This window comes from Harmonia axyridis, chromosome 2 (genome assembly GCF_914767665.1).
Source record: "Harmonia axyridis chromosome 2, icHarAxyr1.1, whole genome shotgun sequence".
NCBI classification, from domain to species: domain Eukaryota; kingdom Metazoa; phylum Arthropoda; class Insecta; order Coleoptera; family Coccinellidae; genus Harmonia; species Harmonia axyridis.
Window position 1 is genome coordinate 36,473,220 of NC_059502.1, and position 21,311 is coordinate 36,494,530.

The window sequence follows — 21,311 nt, forward strand, 5'->3', positions numbered from 1 at the left end:
CCAATCATGGACGCCTTATCGTTTTTCAATAATTTTCATTTTGCCCCCCCTGAGAAAAATTTCTGCGGGCGCCCATGATTTTGTATTACTTACAACTAGTTTCGTTCAAGTCACTTATCAATTTGATAATAGTGAAATCCTTCAAAAAATTGTTTCCAGATAACACAGGCAATTAAAAAAAATTAAATAAACTTATTTATTTATTTAATTGTATTCATTAAGTTTTTATTGCTGTTCGAAATACATTATTACAATAAATGATTTAAAAAATGGTCCGACTCTAGCCTATCAGCGCATGAGGAAGAACATATTCGCAGTCGGATTTCTCACTCTCCACTAAGGACGATATTCACTCTTCCAATCATTTAATATCCAGGATATTGAAAAAATATCAGGATTGAGCTCTTCCTCTTCTTAGTTTTAAACTCCTCCAAATCTTGAAATTTATGGATCTTCTTCTCCTTATCTCTCCAAGGATCAGTTATGATACATTAATTTTTCCTGAAAAATACATATTATAACGTTATAAGTTGTTGTTCACATATGTTAAAAGTAATTTTCAACTAAATAACAATTTAAGATACCCATTTTCAGCCTTTCAGTGAATGAGCTTCTCTAAAGATGAATTTTTAAGCCACGGCACAGAATATGTTCCTCATTATTTTTAGTATGGCAATCTAAAAAACTGAAAATTTCAAACTATTTGACTTCATATTTGGTTTTTCTTGAATTGAACTTACATTATTATTGTTTAAATCACACCTAGTATCATAAGTATTTATGGACTTGTCTGTACCAAACCAACTGTTGTGTTCTTAAGATCAATAATATCATGTCTTATTTCCATTCTATGTTTTATTGTATCATTTGGTATCATGTCCCTTTCAGACTTTCCAGCTGCTGTCCACTTTAGAGCTGTAAGTTATTATGCTCCTAACTATTGAGTAAATTTTTTCTTATTATTCACATTTATGTTTTTAATCGATAATATCCTATTTAACATTGAGATTATTGGTTTTCTTTGGATGTTTCTCTCAGATATTACTTCGTCTAGTGTTCCATTCTTTGAAATCCTCATTCCCAGGTTTCTAATTTCTAGTATTTCTAATATTAGTATTCAATCTGGGGGGAAAATCTTCCATGGCAGCAGCAGAGGATTTTGATATTATAAACAGTTGTACCATCTCTGGTTGCCCCATCTCTTGCTGTTTTGTCTCTGGCTGATCCTGTTCAATTTCTTTTGCAATAATTATTTATATGAATGAATAAAATAAGGGACGGAAAATAAATAGATATTTCACATCCATAAAAAATAAAATATTAATGTACCTTCAATATTATCTTCAAGACATTTATCTCCATAATTTAATCTCTCAGGCATATAATTGGAGAAACTGAAAACTGAAGGAATAACATCTTTTTTCAGAGTTTTTGTACCATGAATATTAATAAATCATGTTGATGAAAACGGTTGCTGCATATTTTCAACAAAGAAAAAGGGTTGAAATCAATTCTTCTTCAGCTTTCATCCACTGTTCCCTTAATTTGTCATCCTTTGGAAAACTGTGAACTGATATTTCCTTTATGTATAAATTCAGAGGGTATTAAAAGAAATAAATACTTACGAAAGAAATTTCAACTTTTGGCTTTTTTCTAATCTCGCTGTACAATTGAAGGCTGCATGAGTGTGAGGCATTTTATTTGAAAATACGTTCTTTTGGTGCTTTGAATTTCGCAATAGCAGATGGATTCTAGAAAAAAATGAGCTTTCGATTAATTTTCAAGATGAAATCAGTGTTTTAGTTTCACTTTATATATTTATTGAAAAACTTCTTGTTTTAACTATTTATTTTATTATTATACAAGTCTGTAGTTGTTGTAGTGTGTACACGTGCTAGTTGGGAGTAGGGATGTGTCGTTCACGAACGAACGAATCAAAAGACCCGGGTCTTCAGAAGTCAGAACGAATGGTTCGATCGGGTCGTCTCTCTGAAAATGATTCGTTCGTTCGAACCGATCCGAATGAGCCAAACTTTCACATTCAGTTCATTCAATCTGAGGATCGTTTAGGACCCAAAGATCCATAGAAAGAATGGTTCGTTATCCGAGCCTAGGTAGATGGGTTTCGGTTTGGACTGACCTTAAAGGAACATATGGTTGTAATAAAATACATCCATTTCGCAAATGAATCATCGGCTCGGCACTTGGCACCCGGTTTTGCAGAAAGATGATAGATAGTAAAAGAAACTGGGCTCTGTAATTGCACTCTCTTAGATGCACCAATTACTATTTCTTGTAAATGTTATGGTCTCAAATATTGTTCATTATTTTTTGAGAATTTTTTTAACTACATATATATATTCAAACCTCACTTTGTAAAGATCAAAATGAATATTTTTCGGGAACAAGATATATTAATTAGGGTTAATATCAGTTTGAGGGATTTCAGATCTTCTGTATTTATTTGGTTGGAATAGATACAGGTAATGATCATTAGGTAGTTTTCGTTAAAATTAATAATTCAAGACCTCGTGAATTTAGTGTTCTGTACAAAGTACATTCATGATTTACTTCTACTTCTTCATTAGTCATTTAAATATTCCAAAATCATCAATTTGAACTAGGAATATATATCAGATTTTGAAATTTTTTCGAAAGGCCTATAATCATCTCATGAACCAGATATCAATTTATTATATTCTGCCATCTCAGTAACTTATAACTTTGAGATATTGGATTATCTCCTTTATGTTATGTTTATGATTATGTCTCAAAAAAATCATTATCACAAATTCACGATCCGATTAAAAACATACCGACTAACAAATACAAAGCTGATATTAACTTAACATTCTTTACCAAGAAAAAAAACAAAGAACGAAAGAACCAGATCTACGTATCTTTGAATCATGCGCAAATCGTACATGATTCGATCTGAGCTAGTGAGCTGAAAAGAACCATTGGGTCAATTGAACGGGTCTTTTGAACCGGGTCGTCTCAGGAATGGATCTGGTTCGACCCGGTTCGTCGAAATTGAACGAACCACACATCCCTAGTTGGGAGCAGGCGCGGATCCACGGGGGGGGAACTGGGGGAACGTTCCCCCCCCCCCCAAATGGCCCGGGCACCTCTTAAATTTTGCCGGCCCTTCTAGAATTTGACATACTAAGGCTCAAATAATTACAAGATCAGCAAAAATGTAATTTGACGCAATTTCTGAAACAAAGATGTTGAAAGTTCGGATACGGAATGGAAATGCAATAAGGTTAGAAATAATATGAATATGGACCAATATGTAAGTTCAAACGTTCCGCAATAAACACGTTCAAAGATGCCGCAATTGGGTCATAAATATTACTGTCGCGCGTCGGCATGTGATTCTCTGCTTACCCCGATTTCCAAGAGTTTTTTGCGCTTCATAAATCTTGTCGGTATCTCTTTGACAAACCATCTATTTTTGTGTGAAGTGTGGCTTCTTTGATGGGTATAGATCTTCAGGCGTTATCTCTGATATTTCAGCAATTGTTTTTAATTTCAATTCACCAATCAGAATTATGAACCCCAAGAAGAGGGAAAGGGAAAAATATATGAATACCTACTACGAGTGTAGACGACCAGAATAAGCAGTTGTTATCTATTTATTAATTTGTATATTGTGAAATTTTTTTGTGACCCCAAAATATAATTGTTGTATTGTACTAGCACAAATTTAGTCTCAACAAGGCTTTGATGTTCTTATTTTTGTTCACCTGCCCAATATATATAAACCTCTGTTTGTATAATGGTAAAGATCAAAATATTGCATTGGTATTCAATTAATGTTAAATGAATATAATTCTACCAATGCAACAATTTTTGACATGGTGCTGTAGTAACATCTGGAATCGAACAAATTTTTATTATAATCATACCTCAAACTTTGGCTTTTTGCATTTCAAATCACGTTGAATCTAAATCTGCAATAAAAAATTAGTTTATCCGCCTTACGCAAGCCTTTTAGTCCGTCGAGAGAGGAGGAGGCGAGTGTGAATTTCCCCGGGGACATGATTATTGGTAGCTTGTAATTTTCAGAATTCCATCAACAAAACAATTCCTGAGTGAATTTTTTTTTACTTATCACATGAAACATAACAAGACGTTGAATATTTATTTTATATCGGGTCGAGGCCCTCCGCCTACCCTTAACATTATTATCTATTCCTCTTATTCGGGTGTAATGATGTTTCGAGTTACCTACTCTATACGAGGTTTACGATGCAGTCTCTTGGAACGGATGGCAATAAAAAAAGACAATTATGAAAGAATAATAACACGTGCATGCGAAATATTTCCTCTTTGTTGGTACTTCGGAAAAAAGGACCTGTAATATGATCTTCAATAAAAGCAGGCCTACTTGCCAATATATTCCCTTTTTTGTTTATCATGAGAAATATTTAGCTTTGTTGAATAATCATAGGAATGGATTGCTAAAATTGGAGGTATAAAGGAATATGAGAGATTCCTTGGATAATAAAAAAAGGCCTATAAATATGGGCCTGTTAACGCCTTGTTTTTACGAGATACAGAGTGTGTCTTGTAAGTCTTGTAATCTATTTTTTTGTGATGATTATACCAGTTTATCAAATCTTTCTTCATCTTCGCTACAGATGCGGTAAATAAGTATCAAAAATTATAATAAAATTTATTCATCATAGCTTACTAACTGGATCTTCGTTATAAGTTGGCTTTTTCTGAGTATTAGGTACTAGAGAATAGTTTGAAATTTTTTTCTAGAAATCAGTAGCAGATAGGACAGAACTACAAGAAACCAAAAAGTGTAGTACTCGATCAAAGTTTTTTTTAACATTTTTCTAAACTACCTGTAGTCTTCCAAAAAAAAGTTCATGATGAAAACTTTAAATTAGAATATTCATGCCAAATTCAAGTTAAATATCTTGTAAAGCACAGGTGCTATGAGAAAAAACTTGAAAAAATCAAACTCCAAATCTGGAAAACAAAGAGTGAACCTAGTGTCATTTTGAAGAAAGAAGTGGTTCATTTTGAAGTGAAAGCTTGTATCTTTCTATGATTAAATGACATAATCTACTGAACACAAGTGACATAGAAAATGTCAAAAAACTAATACACTTTGTTACTTTATACACTGTGTCCGTAAAGTATGGAACAAATTCATTTTTAGCTAAACAGACCATTTTAAGAAATAATCGTGAAACACGTCGATTTTTGAATTTAATTTACTGTATTTTGAAATGATAATCTAATATACAAGGTGAATTACTTTCGAGTAATGACGTCACTGTCATATTTTTTAAATGGAACACCCCCATTTTGTCTCAATTTTCCGATTACTTTATCTGAGCTGATTTCAAAAATGTATTACATAGTGATTCCAATTGGTCCTGTACCAATTGAAATCAATATGTGATACAGTTTTGGAATACAAAACTATGTATTTTTGTCCATCCTGTACCAATTGGAATCAAAATGTGATACATTTTTGGGATCAGCTCAGCTAGAGTAATCGGAAAATTGAGACAAAATGGGGGTGTTCCATTTGAAAAAAATGACGGTGACGTCATTACTCGAAAGTAATTAACCCTGTATATTAGATCATTATTTCAAAATACAGTAAATTAAAATAAAAAATCGACTTGTTTCACGATTATTTCTTAAAATGGTCTGTTAAGCGAAAAATGAATTTGTTCCATACTTTACGGACACAGTGTATAATTTGAAAATACAAGTAAATGTAAGGGGACATTTTTTATTCTATTCATTTCACCTTCAATACATTTTTTGGAAACCCATATTAATAAACGGCAAAAAAATGACGTCCCAAAATGGCGGAAGTATCGAAAAGTTCCCCCCCCAAAAGTGGGTCCTGGATCCGCGCCTGGTTGGGAGGGAGGACCTAACCTCTCTCCTCTCGAGGTTGTTCGATATTCTGTGGTCATAGAATATTGCCACAGAATATCTTTATCTTTTTACAAAATACAACATTTACAATATACAACACGCTTTCACTTTTTTTCATCTTAAATATGAATTTATCTTAACACTCAACCTAAATTTATTTGTGAAACTTAATTTAACTTGAATATATAAAACCTTAATACATAACACGCTTTTACTTTTTTTTTAGTTAGTTAGGTGAAAAATAAAATATAATAGTCTTAACTGAGTAATCGTGATCAAAATCATTTTCTAATCAGAAGCAAATGGGCTGGATTTTCCACTACAAGTGGCTGAAAGAGGACTGGCACGAATGGAAATTCAAGTCATTGGCCGAAACTTCTTTTGAGCTTCGTTTTTCTCATTATCTCAGCCTTTTACTTGCGCCAGAGTAATTTTCAATTTCTACACTTTCTTGTCCATTTCCTAGTTCATTATCTATTGTTTGTCCTTACTTAAAAAGTTCTTTACTTCCTTTTGTTTATTTTCTTCCCTCTTCTATCCGAGGCATTATCATCAACAACACAATTTCCTCTTGAACTACCTCATTCACTTATAGCATTTAGAACAATTTTTTTCAATTTCTTCTTCTACAAAGACTATCTTCCAATTTATTTTTCACCTTTTCCACGTATTCTTTGTTTTTCAATTTTTATTCCTTTATTTGTAATTTGTTATCTTTTATGTAACAGGTCCTTTTTAGTCCTATCGTCTTCTTTGTCTTGTTAATTGGGAAGGCGGCCTGCTTTCTCTTCTGTTTATTTTTGAACCTCAGCCGTCCTAACCTTTCTTTGGAGCACACACTTGACACCATGTTTTTGGTTTCACTTTATATATTTATTGAAACACTTCTTGTTTTAACTATTTATTTTATTATTATACAAGTCTGTAGTTGTTGTAGTGTGTACAATCAGCCTTTCAATAAGTTTCATGAACTTATTGAAATCCGATAAAGATTTCACGGAATACTTACCGCTAATTCCTTTTATTAAAATGTTCAACACTTTTACAAATCGAATCAATCAGATTAACTATGTGTTCAATTCAGAATGAGAGAAAAATTAGCGATTTTCTGAATGTGAGTTCAATGTCAATCTGAGAGGAGAACAAAAGATAAAATACAAACTAAACATTAAAAACTAACAAATTCAATTTTCATTTTGAATCTTCTATTTTACAAGTCAAAATTGTATTTCCTTTTTATTTTTCTTTTTGGCGGAAAAATAAAACGAAAAGTATGGTACAAATCATCAATTTATTCAAAAATCTGAGAGGAGAACAAAAGTTAAAATATAAACTAAACAATAAAAACTACCAAATTCAATTTTCATTTTGAATCTTCTATTTTACAAGTCAAAATTGTATTTCCTTTTTATTTTTCTTTTTGGCGAGAAAATAAAACGAAAAGTATGGTACAAATCATCTATTTGTTCAAAAAATCTGAAAGGAGAACAAAAGTTAAAATACAAACTAAACAATAAAAACTAACAAATTTAATTTTCATTTTGAATCTTCTATTTTACAAGTCAAAATTGTATTTCCTTAGAATCTAAGATGAGGTTTGAACTGCATTATATGCCTGAAAAAAAAAATATATGTTAATATTTTCTGTTAAAATTATCATTACTATTTGAAACAGTAAAATAACAAAGTACAATATTATTCATTGTTCAAAATAAATTTGCACCATATGACAATAATTTAGAGTTGAAATAGTTGGATCGAAAAACTTTGAATAATTTGGCAAAATACTTACTTATCTAATTTTTCCCAAAATACCATCAGTGCAGCTCTGTCTAAATGCCGTTTAGTTCTGGATAATTCAATAACCGTTACTGCCCATTTTGCAACATTAGCATCTATCTTCATTTCATCGTATTTCAAGTGGAAAGCAGCAACTGGAAAATGAGAAATAAGATTTAAAATATTGTTTAATTTGTAGGAAAAAACATGTACATACTCTCAACCTTTAAAATGATCAAGCTATCAATAGTTACCTTTTGCAAAAATTTCTACAGGGTTCTCCCAGGGATAACCCTTGAATTGCCAAGCTGGACCCATAACAAAAACTGCAACCACCCTATCCCAATCGATGGGACGCAACTTGGCTGGATTGTCTACCACGCGATAAGGAACGGTTTGATCATTCCTTCTTCTCTGAATCAGTACTTCACTATCTCTCTTACCACCTCCAGCTTTCTTTTGGTCCACTGTAACAAATCTGCAAAAAAAAAAATAATTAGGTATACAATTGTGAAAATTCATTACAGTTTGAATAACACAAAAACCAAACCAAATATGTAGTAATAAGCTACTTAACAGCATAAAACATATTGTCCTATTTATTTATTGCTATAACAAGAATGCAGTGAATCAATCAAGAATAGGATCGAATCAATAATGAAAACAAATGGCTTTTGTATGATAAATTATTGCTTACAAATCCTAGTGACGTCAATGTTACTGGGTAAAATTGCGTTGAAAACTTGTTTTCTTAATTATTTTTTTTTGCAAAATATCTATGTGAGTTGAATAATTTGTCAAACGGCCTATTTCAAATCTGTAAAATTGTACTCACTTCAAATCTTGCAAAATATCCTTCACGTTGTACATTGATATTAACGAATTGGCTCCAGCAGGAATGATAATGATAGGTGTCCTAGATACTTTTTTTGGTGGAATGCCACTTTGTGGTGGCCTGTTATTGCTTGCAGCTACAGGCGCTTGAGGCTGGGGCATTTGTTGCTTAGCTTTTGCAGATCCCTCAGTCACCGATTTTAACGTCATACCATGATAGGTTCCCATAGTATCGATCTTGAATCCCTCAGTTTCTACAAAAAAAGTATTTGTTGATGACACTATTTTTTACAATAAGAATAATATCTGTTACCTTCTTTCAGTCTGTTGAACCTTTCTTGGTCGTACCTGCTGTATACTGATGGTTGTACAGCAGGTCTAATAGGAGTCTGACGAGGAGTTATGATAGGAGCTTGAGGCACTGGTCTATGTCTTCCTTCTTCTCTAGCTTTAATACTATGTAACATTGCAAGGATATTTTTGGCAAACGTCTGGAAATAACAAAATTAGCATCTACAAGATTTTAACTCAAATAAAGACCTTTTTCACTTACTTTGCCGGTGGACTGCAAAATAGTGTTTCTAGTTCTCCATTGTCTTTCCCTACTGATTATATCTTTCGTTATATCAACGTCAAATTCTAGAATGGCTTTGATATCATACTTCTGGCCTATGTCATCATTACCTTTGATTGTTGTTCTTTTCTTTGCTAAACGTTTAGCTTTGATTGCAGCAATTTTCTCAACTGACATAGCCTCTGATAAAGATCTAAAACATAACAATGGATTAAGAATTTAACATCCATAAGGATGTATTGCATAACCTACTTTATGTTATTCGTGACAGTAACTGTTGATTCTTTAGGTGCATCAAGCCTTGCTGCAAGTTTTTCTCGAACTTTTTGAACATGTGAATCCTCCAAACGAGGCTTTTTGGATGGAATATCTGACGCATCATAATCAGCAGATCTTTTTACCTGAAATCGGATAAACATTTAAACTCTGTCTAACTGAATAAAAATGAAACTTACTTGTGTTGGAAGCTCAAGTGGGGCACTCTTGTCAATAGCAGAGCAAGTTAAGGTGTCTCCATTTAAATATGCTAATAGTTCTTTACGGTCAGGTCTCCTCACAACTGGTATATTTTCTCCAGCTGCTTGTCGTACATATACTGGATGTGTTAAATTTGTATTTTTTAAAATGAAAAGTAAACATTCCAAAGTGTAATATTCCTTGTCTCCTTCTCTTCCCGATCTGAAATAGATAGGTTATATCAAACACTAGTCCAGTCACTAGATGTAAAATATACTTACCCATACATCAAATAATTGGTTTTTACATTTTTGGGCCATGAAAATTCCCCAAATATTATTTGTCCATCTCTCTCAATGATTTCTTTTTTACTAACATTATATTGACGAAGTAAACTTAATGGATCAGCCATAATTATATTTATTTATTTACAAGCTCACTCGTATATTTCTATCAGTCATAAGTGTCACATCGGCGACTCTTATTTTCATCAGTGTTACCACTTCACTTCACCGAAATTTCACCCTCAAACACTGAATTAAACTATTTGTTATATAGGCGAAGCGGACACAGTGTTTATGTTGCCTCGTAGATAAACAGTTAGTTCACTAATGGCCACAATGTATTAAATTGAAGTTGATTATCACAGAACACAGAATATGTTTATGGGTTGAAGAAGAAAAAACGTTTTCTTCTAAACAACGGTTTAGACACAGAATATAATCTAAGGTTAGGTTATGTTTCAAGTTATTGGGGTTCGCTGAAGTGATCGATGATTATTACAAATGATTTGCGATTCAAAAAGTTAATATGCTAAATCTCTTATTCCATATTCATTTATATAGCTTTATTAGGAGAAATATATGATTATTCTGTGGTTTTAGTAATAATCATAGAAATCATAACAAAAAATGAGAACCATAATGATTTGACTATTATTCTATGCACATTTGTCAATTCAAAAATAGAACCACAGACTAACTAGTAACACAGACTAAGTAATCAATTAAGTAATCTGTGCTAGTAATCTGTGATAGAACATTTCTGCTAGTCAATATTTTATTAATGCCAAATTTTCTCATAAATGGATCATAAAAATATTTGATGATCAAAGAAGGGGAGTTTCATTTTCCTTGCAAGGTATTAAAAATTTATAATCATTGGAATTTTGTATAATTAAAATAATAATATGTAATCTATCCATAGACCTTATATCAAATGGACAGGCCCTTAGAGAGAAATTCTGGCATGACGCCATAGACCTTATATCATATGATTTTGATCATATCATATGATTTTGACGTTGACTCATCTAGCTCCATCTCTCTCTTTCATATGCGTCATGCATAGACCTTAGATCAAATGGACAGGCCCTTAGAGAGAAATTCTGGCATGACGCATATGAAAGAGAGAGATGGAGCTAGATGAGTCAACGTCAAAATCATATGATATGATCAAAATCATATGATATAAGGTCTATGGCGTCATGCCAGAATTTCTCTCTAAGGGCCTGTCCATTTGATATAAGGTCTATGGATAGATTACATATTATTATTTTAATTATACAAAATTTCAATGATTATAAATTTTTAATACCTTGCAAGGAAAATGAAACTCCCCTTCTTTAATCATCAAATATTTTTATGATCCATTTATGAGAAAATTTGGCATTAATAAAATATTGACTAGCAGAAATGTTCTATCACAGATTACTAGCACAGATTACTTAATTGATTACTTAGTCTGTGTTACTAGTTAGTCTGTGGTTCTATCTTTGAATTGACAAATGTGCATAGAATAATAGTCAAATCTTTATGGTTCTCATTTTTTGTTATGATTTCTATGATTATTACTAAAACCACAGAATAATCATATATTTCTCCTAATAAAGCTATATAAATGAATATGGAATAAGAGATTTAGCATATTAACTTTTTGAATCGCAAATCATTTGTAATAATCATCGATCACTTCAGCGAACCCCAATAACTTGAAACATAACCTAACCTTAGATTATATTCTGTGTCTAAACCGTTGTTTAGAAGAAAACGTTTTTTCTTCTTCAACCCAGAAACATATTCTGTGTTCTGTGATAATCAACTTCAATTTAATACATTGTGGCCATTAGTGAACTGTTTATCTACGAGGCAACACAAACACTGTGTCCGCTTCGCCTATATAACAAATAGTTTAATTCAGTGTTTGAGGGTGAAATTTCGGTGAAGTGAAGTGGTAACACTGATGAAAATAAGAGTCGCCGATGTGACACTTATGACTGATAGAAATATACGAGTGAGCTTGTAAATAAATAAATATAATTATGGCTGATCCATTAAGTTTACTTCGTCAATATAATGTTAGTAAAAAAGAAATCATTGAGAGACATGGACAAATAATATTTGGGGAATTTTCATGGCCCAAAAATGTAAAAACCAATTATTTGATGTATGGGTAAGTATATTTTACATCTAGTGACTGGACTAGTGTTTGATATAACCTATCTATTTCAGATCGGGAAGAGAAGGAGACAAGGAATATTACACTTTGGAATGTTTACTTTTCATTTTAAAAAATACAAATTTAACACATCCAGTATATGTACGACAAGCAGCTGGAGAAAATATACCAGTTGTGAGGAGACCTGACCGTAAAGAACTATTAGCATATTTAAATGGAGACACCTTAACTTGCTCTGCTATTGACAAGAGTGCCCCACTTGAGCTTCCAACACAAGTAAGTTTCATTTTTATTCAGTTAGACAGAGTTTAAATGTTTATCCGATTTCAGGTAAAAAGATCTGCTGATTATGATGCGTCAGATATTCCATCCAAAAAGCCTCGTTTGGAGGATTCACATGTTCAAAAAGTTCGAGAAAAACTTGCAGCAAGGCTTGATGCACCTAAAGAATCAACAGTTACTGTCACGAATAACATAAAGTAGGTTATGCAATACATCCTTATGGATGTTAAATTCTTAATCCATTGTTATGTTTTAGATCTTTATCAGAGGCTATGTCAGTTGAGAAAATTGCTGCAATCAAAGCTAAACGTTTAGCAAAGAAAAGAACAACAATCAAAGGTAATGATGACATAGGCCAGAAGTATGATATCAAAGCCATTCTAGAATTTGACGTTGATATAACGAAAGATATAATCAGTAGGGAAAGACAATAGAGAACTAGAAACACTATTTTGCAGTCCACCGGCAAAGTAAGTGAAAAAGGTCTTTATTTGAGTTAAAATCTTGTAGATGCTAATTTTGTTATTTCCAGACGTTTGCCAAAAATATCCTTGCAATGTTACATAGTATTAAAGCTAGAGAAGAAGGAAGACATAGACCAGTGCCTCAAGCTCCTATCATAACTCCTCGTCAGACTCCTATTAGACCTGCTGTACAACCATCAGTATACAGCAGGTACGACCAAGAAAGGTTCAACAGACTGAAAGAAGGTAACAGATATTATTCTTATTGTAAAAAATAGTGTCATCAACAAATACTTTTTTTGTAGAAACTGAGGGATTCAAGATCGATACTATGGGAACCTATCATGGTATGACGTTAAAATCGGTGACTGAGGGATCTGCAAAAGCTAAGCAACAAATGCCCCAGCCTCAAGCGCCTGTAGCTGCAAGCAATAACAGGCCACCACAAAGTGGCATTCCACCAAAAAAAGTATCTAGGACACCTATCATTATCATTCCTGCTGGAGCCAATTCGTTAATATCAATGTACAACGTGAAGGATATTTTGCAAGATTTGAAGTGAGTACAATTTTACAGATTTGAAATAGGCCGTTTGACAAATTATTCAACTCACATAGATATTTTGCAAAAAAAAATAATTAAGAAAACAAGTTTTCAACGCAATTTTACCCAGTAACATTGACGTCACTAGGATTTGTAAGCAATAATTTATCATACAAAAGCCATTTGTTTTCATTATTGATTCGATCCTATTCTTGATTGATTCACTGCATTCTTGTTATAGCAATAAATAAATAGAACAATATGTTTTATGCTGTTAAGTAGCTTATTACTACATATTTGGTTTGGTTTTTGTGATATTCAAACTGTAATGAATTTTCACAATTGTATACCTAATTATTTTTTTTTTTGCAGATTTGTTACAGTGGACCAAAAGAAAGCTGGAGGTGGTAAGAGAGATAGTGAAGTACTGATTCAGAGAAGAAGGAATGATCAAACCGTTCCTTATCGCGTGGTAGACAATCCAGCCAAGTTGCGTCCCATCGATTGGGATAGGGTGGTTGCAGTTTTTGTTATGGGTCCAGCTTGGCAATTCAAGGGTTATCCCTGGGAGAACCCTGTAGAAATTTTTGCAAAAGGTAACTATTGATAGCTTGATCATTTTAAAGGTTGAGAGTATGTACATGTTTTTTCCTACAAATTAAACAATATTTTAAATCTTATTTCTCATTTTCCAGTTGCTGCTTTCCACTTGAAATACGATGAAATGAAGATAGATGCTAATGTTGCAAAATGGGCAGTAACGGTTATTGAATTATCCAGAACTAAACGGCATTTAGACAGAGCTGCACTGATGGTATTTTGGGAAAAATTAGATAAGTAAGTATTTTGCCAAATTATTCAAAGTTTTTCGATCCAACTATTTCAACTCTAAATTATTGTCATATGGTGCAAATTTATTTTGAACAATGAATAATATTGTACTTTGTTATTTTACTGTTTCAAATAGTAATGATGATTTTAACAGAAAATATTAACATATATTTTTTTTTTCAGGCATATAATGCAGTTCAAACCTCATCTTAGATTCTAAGGAAATACAATTTTGACTTGTAAAATAGAAGATTCAAAATGAAAATAAATTTGTTAGTTTTTATTGTTTAGTTTGTATTTTAACTTTTGTTCTCCTCTCAGATTTTTTGAACAAATTGATGATTTGTACCATACTTTTCGTTTCATTTTTTCGCCAAAAAGAAAAATAAAAAGGAAATACAATTTTGACTTGTAAAATAGAAGATTCAAAATGAAAATTGAATTTGGTAGTTTTTATTGTTTAGTTTATATTTTAACTTTTGTTCTTCTCTCAGATTTTTGAATTAATTGATGATATGTACCATACTTTTCGTTTTAATTTTTCGCCAAAAAGGAAAATAAAAAGGAAATACAATTTTGACTTGTAAAATAGAAGATTCAAAATGAAAATTGAATTTGTTAGTTTTTAATGGTTAGTTTGTATTTTATCTTTTGTTCTCCTCTCAGATTTTTTGAATAAATTGATGATTTGTACCATACTTTTTGTTTTATTTTTTCGCCAATTTTTTATAATAAATACGAAAAATTATGAAAATAAGTTCTCGTTACAACTTACAGAGGTATTTCCAATTTGATTTCAGAAGGAGAAGGCAAACTTCCTGGTATAAGCCTCTTTCATAGTATCATTAATCGGAAGCAATCTTCAGGAAAGTGATTTGAGAGCAAAGAAAAATTTTTTTTTTCCAACATCGGTCGGTTCCAAGAAATTCTCTGCAACCATTTTTCTCGTTCAAGTTGATTCAATGGAAGTCTTAAAAAAAACATTAATTAGTCGTGTAAATTAGTTCTCTCTTTCATATGCGTCATGCATAGACCTTAGATCAAATGGACAGTAGGGATGTGTGGTTCGTTCAATTTCGACGAACCGGGTCGAACCAGATCTATGGCTGAGACGACCCGGTTCAAAAGACCCGTTCAATTGACCCAAAGGTTCTTTTCAGCTCACTAGCTCAGATCGAATCATGTACGATTTGCGCATGATTCAAAGATCCGTAGATCTGGTTCTTTCGTTCTTTGTTTTTTTTTTCTTGGTAAAGAATGTTAAGTTAATAATATCAGCTTTGTATTTGTTAGTCGATATGTTTTTAATCGGATCGTGAATTTGTGATAATGATTTTTTTTGAGACATAATCATAAACATAAAGGAGATTATCCATTATCATAAAGTTATAAGTTACTGAGATGGCAGAATATATTAAATTGATATCTGGTTCATGAGATGATTATGGATCTTTCGAAAAAATTTCAAAATCTAATATATATTCCTCGTTCAAATTGATGATTTTGGAATATTCAAATGACTAATGAAGAAGTAGAAGTAAATCATGAATGTACTTTGTACAGAACACTAAATTCACGAGGTCTTGAATTATTAATTTTAACGAAAACTACCTAATGATCATTACCTGTATATATTCCAACCAAATAAATACAGAAGATCTGAAATCCCTCAAACTGATATTAACCCTAATTAATATATCTTGTTCCCGAAAAATATTCATTTTGATCAACTTTACAAAGTTAGGTTTGAATATACAATAGTTAAAAATATTCCCAAAAAATAATGAACAATATTTAAAACCATAACATTTTCAAGGAATAATAATTGGTGCATCTAAGAGAGTGCAATTACAGAGCCCAGTTTCTTTTACTATCTATCATCTTTCTTCAAAACCGGGTGCCAAGTGCCGAGCCGATGATTCATTTTTGCGGAATGTATGTATTTTATTACTACCATAATTATGTTCCTTTAAGGTCAGTCCAAACCGAAACCCATCTTCTTAGGCTCGGATAACGAACCATTCTATGGATCTTTGGGTCCTAAACGATCCTCAGATTGAATGAACTGAAAGTGAAAGTTTGGCTCATTCGGATCGGTTCGAACGAACGAATCATTTTCAGAGAGACGACCCGATCGAACCATTCGTTCTGAAGACCCGGGTCTTTTGATTCGTTCGTTCGTGAACGACACATCCCTAATGGACAGGCCCTTAGAGAGAAATTCTGGCATGACGCATAAGAAAGAGAGAGATGGAGCTAGATGAGTCAACGTCAAAATCATATGATATGATCAAAATCATATGATATGATCAAAATCATATGATATGATCAAAATCATATGATATGATCAAAATCATATGATATAAGGTCTATGGCGTCATGCCAGAATTTCTCTCTAAGGGCTTGTCTATTTGATATAAGGTCTATGGATAGATTACATATTATTATTTTAATTATACAAAATTCCAATGATTATAAATTTTTAATACATTGCAAGAAAAATGAAACTCCCCTTCTTTGATCATCAAATATTTTTATGATCCATTTATGAGAAAATTTGGCATTAATAAAATATTGACTAGCAGAAATGTTCTATCACAGATTACTAGCACAGATTACTTAATTGATTACTTAGTCTGTGTTACTAGTTAGTCTGTGGTTCTATCTTTGAATTGACAAATGTGCATAGAATAATAGTCAAATCTTTATGGTTCTCATTTTTTGTTATGATTTCTATGATTATTACTAAAACCACAGAATAATCATATATTTCTCCTAATAAAGCTATATAAATGAATATGGAATAAGAGATTTAGCATATTAACTTTTTGAATCGCAAATCATTTGTAATAATCATCGATCACTTCAGCGAACCCCAATAACTTGAAACATAACCTAACCTTAGATTATATTCTGTGTCTAAACCGTTGTTTAGAAGAAAACGTTTTTTCTTCTTCAACCCATAAACATATTCTGTGTTCTGTGATAATCAACTTCAATTTAATACATTGTGGCCATTAGTGAACTAACTGTTTATCTACGAGGCAACACAAACACTGTGTCCGCTTCGCCTATATAACAAATAGTTTAATTCAGTGTTTGAGGGTGAAATTTCGGTGAAGTGAAGTGGTAACACTGATGAAAATAAGAGTCGCCGATGTGACACTTATGACTGATAGAAATATACGAGTGAGCTTGTAAATAAATAAATATGATTATGGCTGATCCATTAAGTTTACTTCGTCAATATAATGTTAGTAAAAAAGAAATCATTGAGAGACATGGACAAATAATATTTGGGGAATTTTCATGGCCCAAAAATGTAAAAACCAATTATTTGATGTATGGGTAAGTATATTTTACATCTAGTGACTGGACTAGTGTTTGATATAACCCATCTCTTTCAGATCGGGAAGAGAAGGAGAGAAGGAATATTACACTTTGGAATGTTTACTTTTCATTTTAAAAAATACAAATTTAACACATCCAGTATATGTACGAGAAGCAGCTGGAGAAAATATACCAGTTGTGAGGAGACCTGACCGTAAAGAACTATTAGCATATTTAAATGGAGACACCTTAACTTGCTCTGCTATTGACAAGAGTGCCCCACTTGAGCTTCCAACACAAGTAAGTTTCATTTTTATTCAGTTAGACAGAGTTTAAATGTTTATCCGATTTCAGGTAAAAAGATCTGCTGATTATGATGCGTCAGATATTCCATCCAAAAAGCCTCGTTTGGAGGATTCACATGTTCAAAAAGTTCGAGAAAAACTTGCAGCAAGGCTTGATGCACCTAAAGAATCAACAGTTACTGTCACGAATAACATAAAGTAGGTTATGCAATACATCCTTATGGATGTTAAATTCTTAATCCATTGTTATGTTTTAGATCTTTATCAGAGGCTATGTCAGTTGAGAAAATTGCTGCAATCAAAGCTAAACGTTTAGCAAAGAAAAGAACAACAATCAAAGGTAATGATGACATAGGCCAGAAGTATGATATCAAAGCCATTCTAGAATTTGACGTTGATATAACGAAAGATATAATCAGTAAGGAAAGACAATGGAGAACTAGAAACACTATTTTGCAGTCCACCGGCAAAGTAAGTGAAAAAGGTCTTTATTTGAGTTAAAATCTTGTAGATGCTAATTTTGTTATTTCCAGACGTTTGCCAAAAATATCCTTGCAATGTTACATAGTATTAAAGCTAGAGAAGAAGGAAGACATAGACCAGTGCCTCAAGCTCCTATCATAACTCCTCGTCAGACTCCTATAAGACCTGCTGTACAACCATCAGTATACAGCAGGTACGACCAAGAAAGGTTCAACAGACTGAAAGAAGGTAACAGATATTATTCTTATTGTAAAAAATATTGTCATCAACAAATACTTTTTTTGTAGAAACTGAGGGATTCAAGATCGATACTATGGGAACCTATCATGGTATGACGTTAAAATCGGTGACTGAGGGATCTGCAAAAGCTAAGCAACAAATGCCCCAGCCTCAAGCGCCTGTAGCTGCAAGCAATAACAGGCCACCACAAAGTGGCATTCCACCAAAAAAAGTATCTAGGACACCTATCATTATCATTCCTGCTGGAGCCAATTCGTTAATATCAATGTACAACGTGAAGGATATTTTGCAAGATTTGAAGTGAGTACAATTTTACAGATTTGAAATAGGCCGTTTGACAAATTATTCAACTCACATAGATATTTTGCAAAAAAAAATAATTAAGAAAACAAGTTTTCAACGCAATTTTACCCAGTAACATTGACGTCACTAGGATTTGTAAGCAATAATTTATCATACAAAAGCCATTTGTTTTCATTATTGATTCGATCCTATTCTTGATTGATTCACTGCATTCTTGTTATAGCAATAAATAAATAGAACAATATGTTTTATGCTGTTAAGTAGCTTATTACTACATATTTGGTTTGGTTTTTGTGATATTCAAACTGTAATGAATTTTCACAATTGTATACCTAATTATTTTTTTTTTTTGCAGATTTGTTACAGTGGACCAAAAGAAAGCTGGAGGTGGTAAGAGAGATAGTGAAGTACTGATTCAGAGAAGAAGGAATGATCAAACCGTTCCTTATCGCGTGGTAGACAATCCAGCCAAGTTGCGTCCCATCGATTGGGATAGGGTGGTTGCAGTTTTTGTTATGGGTCCAGCTTGGCAATTCAAGGGTTATCCCTGGGAGAACCCTGTAGAAATTTTTGCAAAAGGTAACTATTGATAGCTTGATCATTTTAAAGGTTGAGAGTATGTACATGTTTTTTCCTACAAATTAAACAATATTTTAAATCTTATTTCTCATTTTCCAGTTGCTGCTTTCCACTTGAAATACGATGAAATGAAGATAGATGCTAATGTTGCAAAATGGGCAGTAACGGTTATTGAATTATCCAGAACTAAACGGCATTTAGACAGAGCTGCACTGATGGTATTTTGGGAAAAATTAGATAAGTAAGTATTTTGCCAAATTATTCAAAGTTTTTCGATCCAACTATTTCAACTCTAAATTATTGTCATATGGTGCAAATTTATTTTGAACAATGAATAATATTGTACTTTGTTATTTTACTGTTTCAAATAGTAATGATGATTTTAACAGAAAATATTAACATATATTTTTTTTTTCAGGCATATAATGCAGTTCAAACCTCATCTTAGATTCTAAGGAAATACAATTTTGACTTGTAAAATAGAAGATTCAAAATGAAAATAAATTTGTTAGTTTTTATTGTTTAGTTTGTATTTTAACTTTTGTTCTCCTCTCAGATTTTTTGAACAAATTGATGATTTGTACCATACTTTTCGTTTTATTTTTTCGCCAAAAAGAAAAATAAAAAGGAAATACAATTTTGACTTGTAAAATAGAAGATTCAAGATGAAAATTGAATTTGGTAGTTTTTATTGTTTAGTTTTTATTTTAACTTTTGTTATCCTCTCAGATTTTTGAATAAATTGATGATATGTACCATACTTTTCGTTTTATTTTTTCGCCAAAAAGAAAAATAAAAAGGAAATACAATGTTGACTTGTAAAATAGAAGATTCAAAATGAAAATTAAATTTGTTAGTTTTTAATGTTTAGTTTGTATTTTATCTTTTGTTCTCCTCTCAGATTTTTTGAATAAATTGATGATTTGTACCATACTTTTTGTTTTATTTTTTCGCCAATTTTTCATAATAAATACGAAAAATTATGAAAATAAGTTCTCGTTACAACTTACAGAGGTATTTCCAATTTGATTTCAGAAGGAGAAGGCAAACTTCCTGGTATAAGCCTCTTTCATAGTATCATTAATCGGAAGCAATCTTCAGGAAAGTGATTTGAGCAAAGAAAAATTTTTTTTTTCCAACATCGGTCGGTTCCAAGAAATTCTCTACAACCATTTTTCTCGTTCAAGTTGATTCGATGGAAGTCTTAAAAAAAACATTAATTAGTCGTGTAAATTAGTTTTGGATTGTTTTCAATTATAACTGAATATATGCTTTAAGGAAAAAAATCAGGATTCTGCACGCCTATGGGATGGAACTCACCTATGAAGACTAATTTCACCTCCTACAATATAAGTGAAACCACACAAAAAACACTTGCTAGGCATACATAATATCACTTCTAATGGTTATAAATGAAAATACAGAATAAAAAAACAAGGAATTGACCATATTCACCGTCGCCATATTGTTTTGAGACAATACCAACTACCCAGTGTTCCCAACGGAGAAATTTTGAGTTTACTAGAAAAATACCGCTAATATCAAAAATACTATCAGCCATAGAGACTATTCTTCCACTGACTATTTCCAAAAATGAAGCGAAGCCTTCATTTATACACTCGGCCACAATTAATTTGTTCATAAAACCACCTTTCACTAATGTTTTTATTTCCAAAAGGTGAAATTTTTGCGAAATATTGTCCCAAACAAGCCTATCTGGTGTAGCAGCCAGAAAAGGTACACATAAACTTCACTTATAAACTTTATACTGTGGAATTTTTTTAGTAAACTCAATATTTCTTCGTTGGGAACACTGGGTAGTTGTGTATAAGACCGCGGGCACGTCTGACACAGTGCTGACAACCCTACCTAAATTTAGGTAGATCTACCTAAATTCGAACTAATCTACCTATCTACCTGTTTTGAGCTCGATCT

General features: G+C 32.2%; 2 protein-coding genes, 1 long non-coding RNA gene and 1 pseudogene across 7 annotated transcripts; 2 read left to right on the forward strand and 2 right to left on the reverse strand.

Moving 5' to 3' along the window:
- Positions 1-187: 187 nt before the first annotated feature.
- Positions 188-21,200, reverse strand: LOC123672170. Of its 5 annotated transcripts, none has more exons than XR_006746227.1 (8): positions 20,697-21,200; positions 20,387-20,579; positions 14,912-15,106; positions 1,626-1,751; positions 1,330-1,570; positions 741-1,226; positions 585-685; positions 188-501 (listed from the first exon to the last, which is right to left on the reverse strand). It is a non-coding gene; the product is annotated as an uncharacterized LOC123672170 (long non-coding RNA). The 5 variants fall into 5 exon arrangements; XR_006746226.1 differs by having other exon boundaries at positions 741-1,237; XR_006746228.1 differs by having other exon boundaries at positions 585-677; positions 741-1,570.
- Positions 7,431-10,152, reverse strand: LOC123672168 (parafibromin-like). The gene is made up of 9 exons (XM_045606166.1): positions 9,841-10,152; positions 9,559-9,781; positions 9,356-9,504; positions 9,083-9,296; positions 8,843-9,020; positions 8,531-8,783; positions 7,950-8,173; positions 7,709-7,850; positions 7,431-7,531 (listed from the first exon to the last, which is right to left on the reverse strand). The coding sequence occupies exons 1-9, from the start codon at positions 9,969-9,971 to the stop codon at positions 7,495-7,497; spliced, it is 1,551 nt and encodes a 516-aa protein (XP_045462122.1). The 5' UTR covers positions 9,972-10,152; the 3' UTR covers positions 7,431-7,494.
- Positions 11,654-14,575, forward strand: LOC123672169 (annotated as a pseudogene).
- Positions 16,731-20,050, forward strand: LOC123672167 (parafibromin-like). The gene is made up of 9 exons (XM_045606165.1): positions 16,731-17,484; positions 17,544-17,766; positions 17,821-17,969; positions 18,029-18,242; positions 18,305-18,482; positions 18,542-18,794; positions 19,153-19,376; positions 19,476-19,617; positions 19,795-20,050. Exons 1-9 carry the CDS (start codon positions 17,348-17,350, stop codon positions 19,829-19,831), a joined length of 1,557 nt encoding a protein of 518 aa, XP_045462121.1. The 5' UTR covers positions 16,731-17,347; the 3' UTR covers positions 19,832-20,050.
- Positions 21,201-21,311: the final 111 nt, after the last annotated feature.

Coding starts and splice junctions, on each gene's coding strand:
- LOC123672167 (XM_045606165.1), top strand. CDS start 17,348: ATGATTATGGCTGATCCATTAAGTTTACTTCGTCAATATAATGTTAGT. Junction 18,243..18,304: donor TTTTGCAGTCCACCGGCAAA/GTAAGTGAAAAA, acceptor TGTTATTTCCAG/ACGTTTGCCAAAAATATCCT. Junction 18,795..19,152: donor GATATTTTGCAAGATTTGAA/GTGAGTACAATT, acceptor TTTTTTTTGCAG/ATTTGTTACAGTGGACCAAA.
- LOC123672168 (XM_045606166.1), bottom strand. CDS start 9,971: ATGGCTGATCCATTAAGTTTACTTCGTCAATATAATGTTAGTAAAAAA. Junction 9,782..9,840: donor ACCAATTATTTGATGTATGG/GTAAGTATATTT, acceptor TATCTATTTCAG/ATCGGGAAGAGAAGGAGACA. Junction 7,532..7,708: donor TTTTGGGAAAAATTAGATAA/GTAAGTATTTTG, acceptor TTTTTTTTTCAG/GCATATAATGCAGTTCAAAC.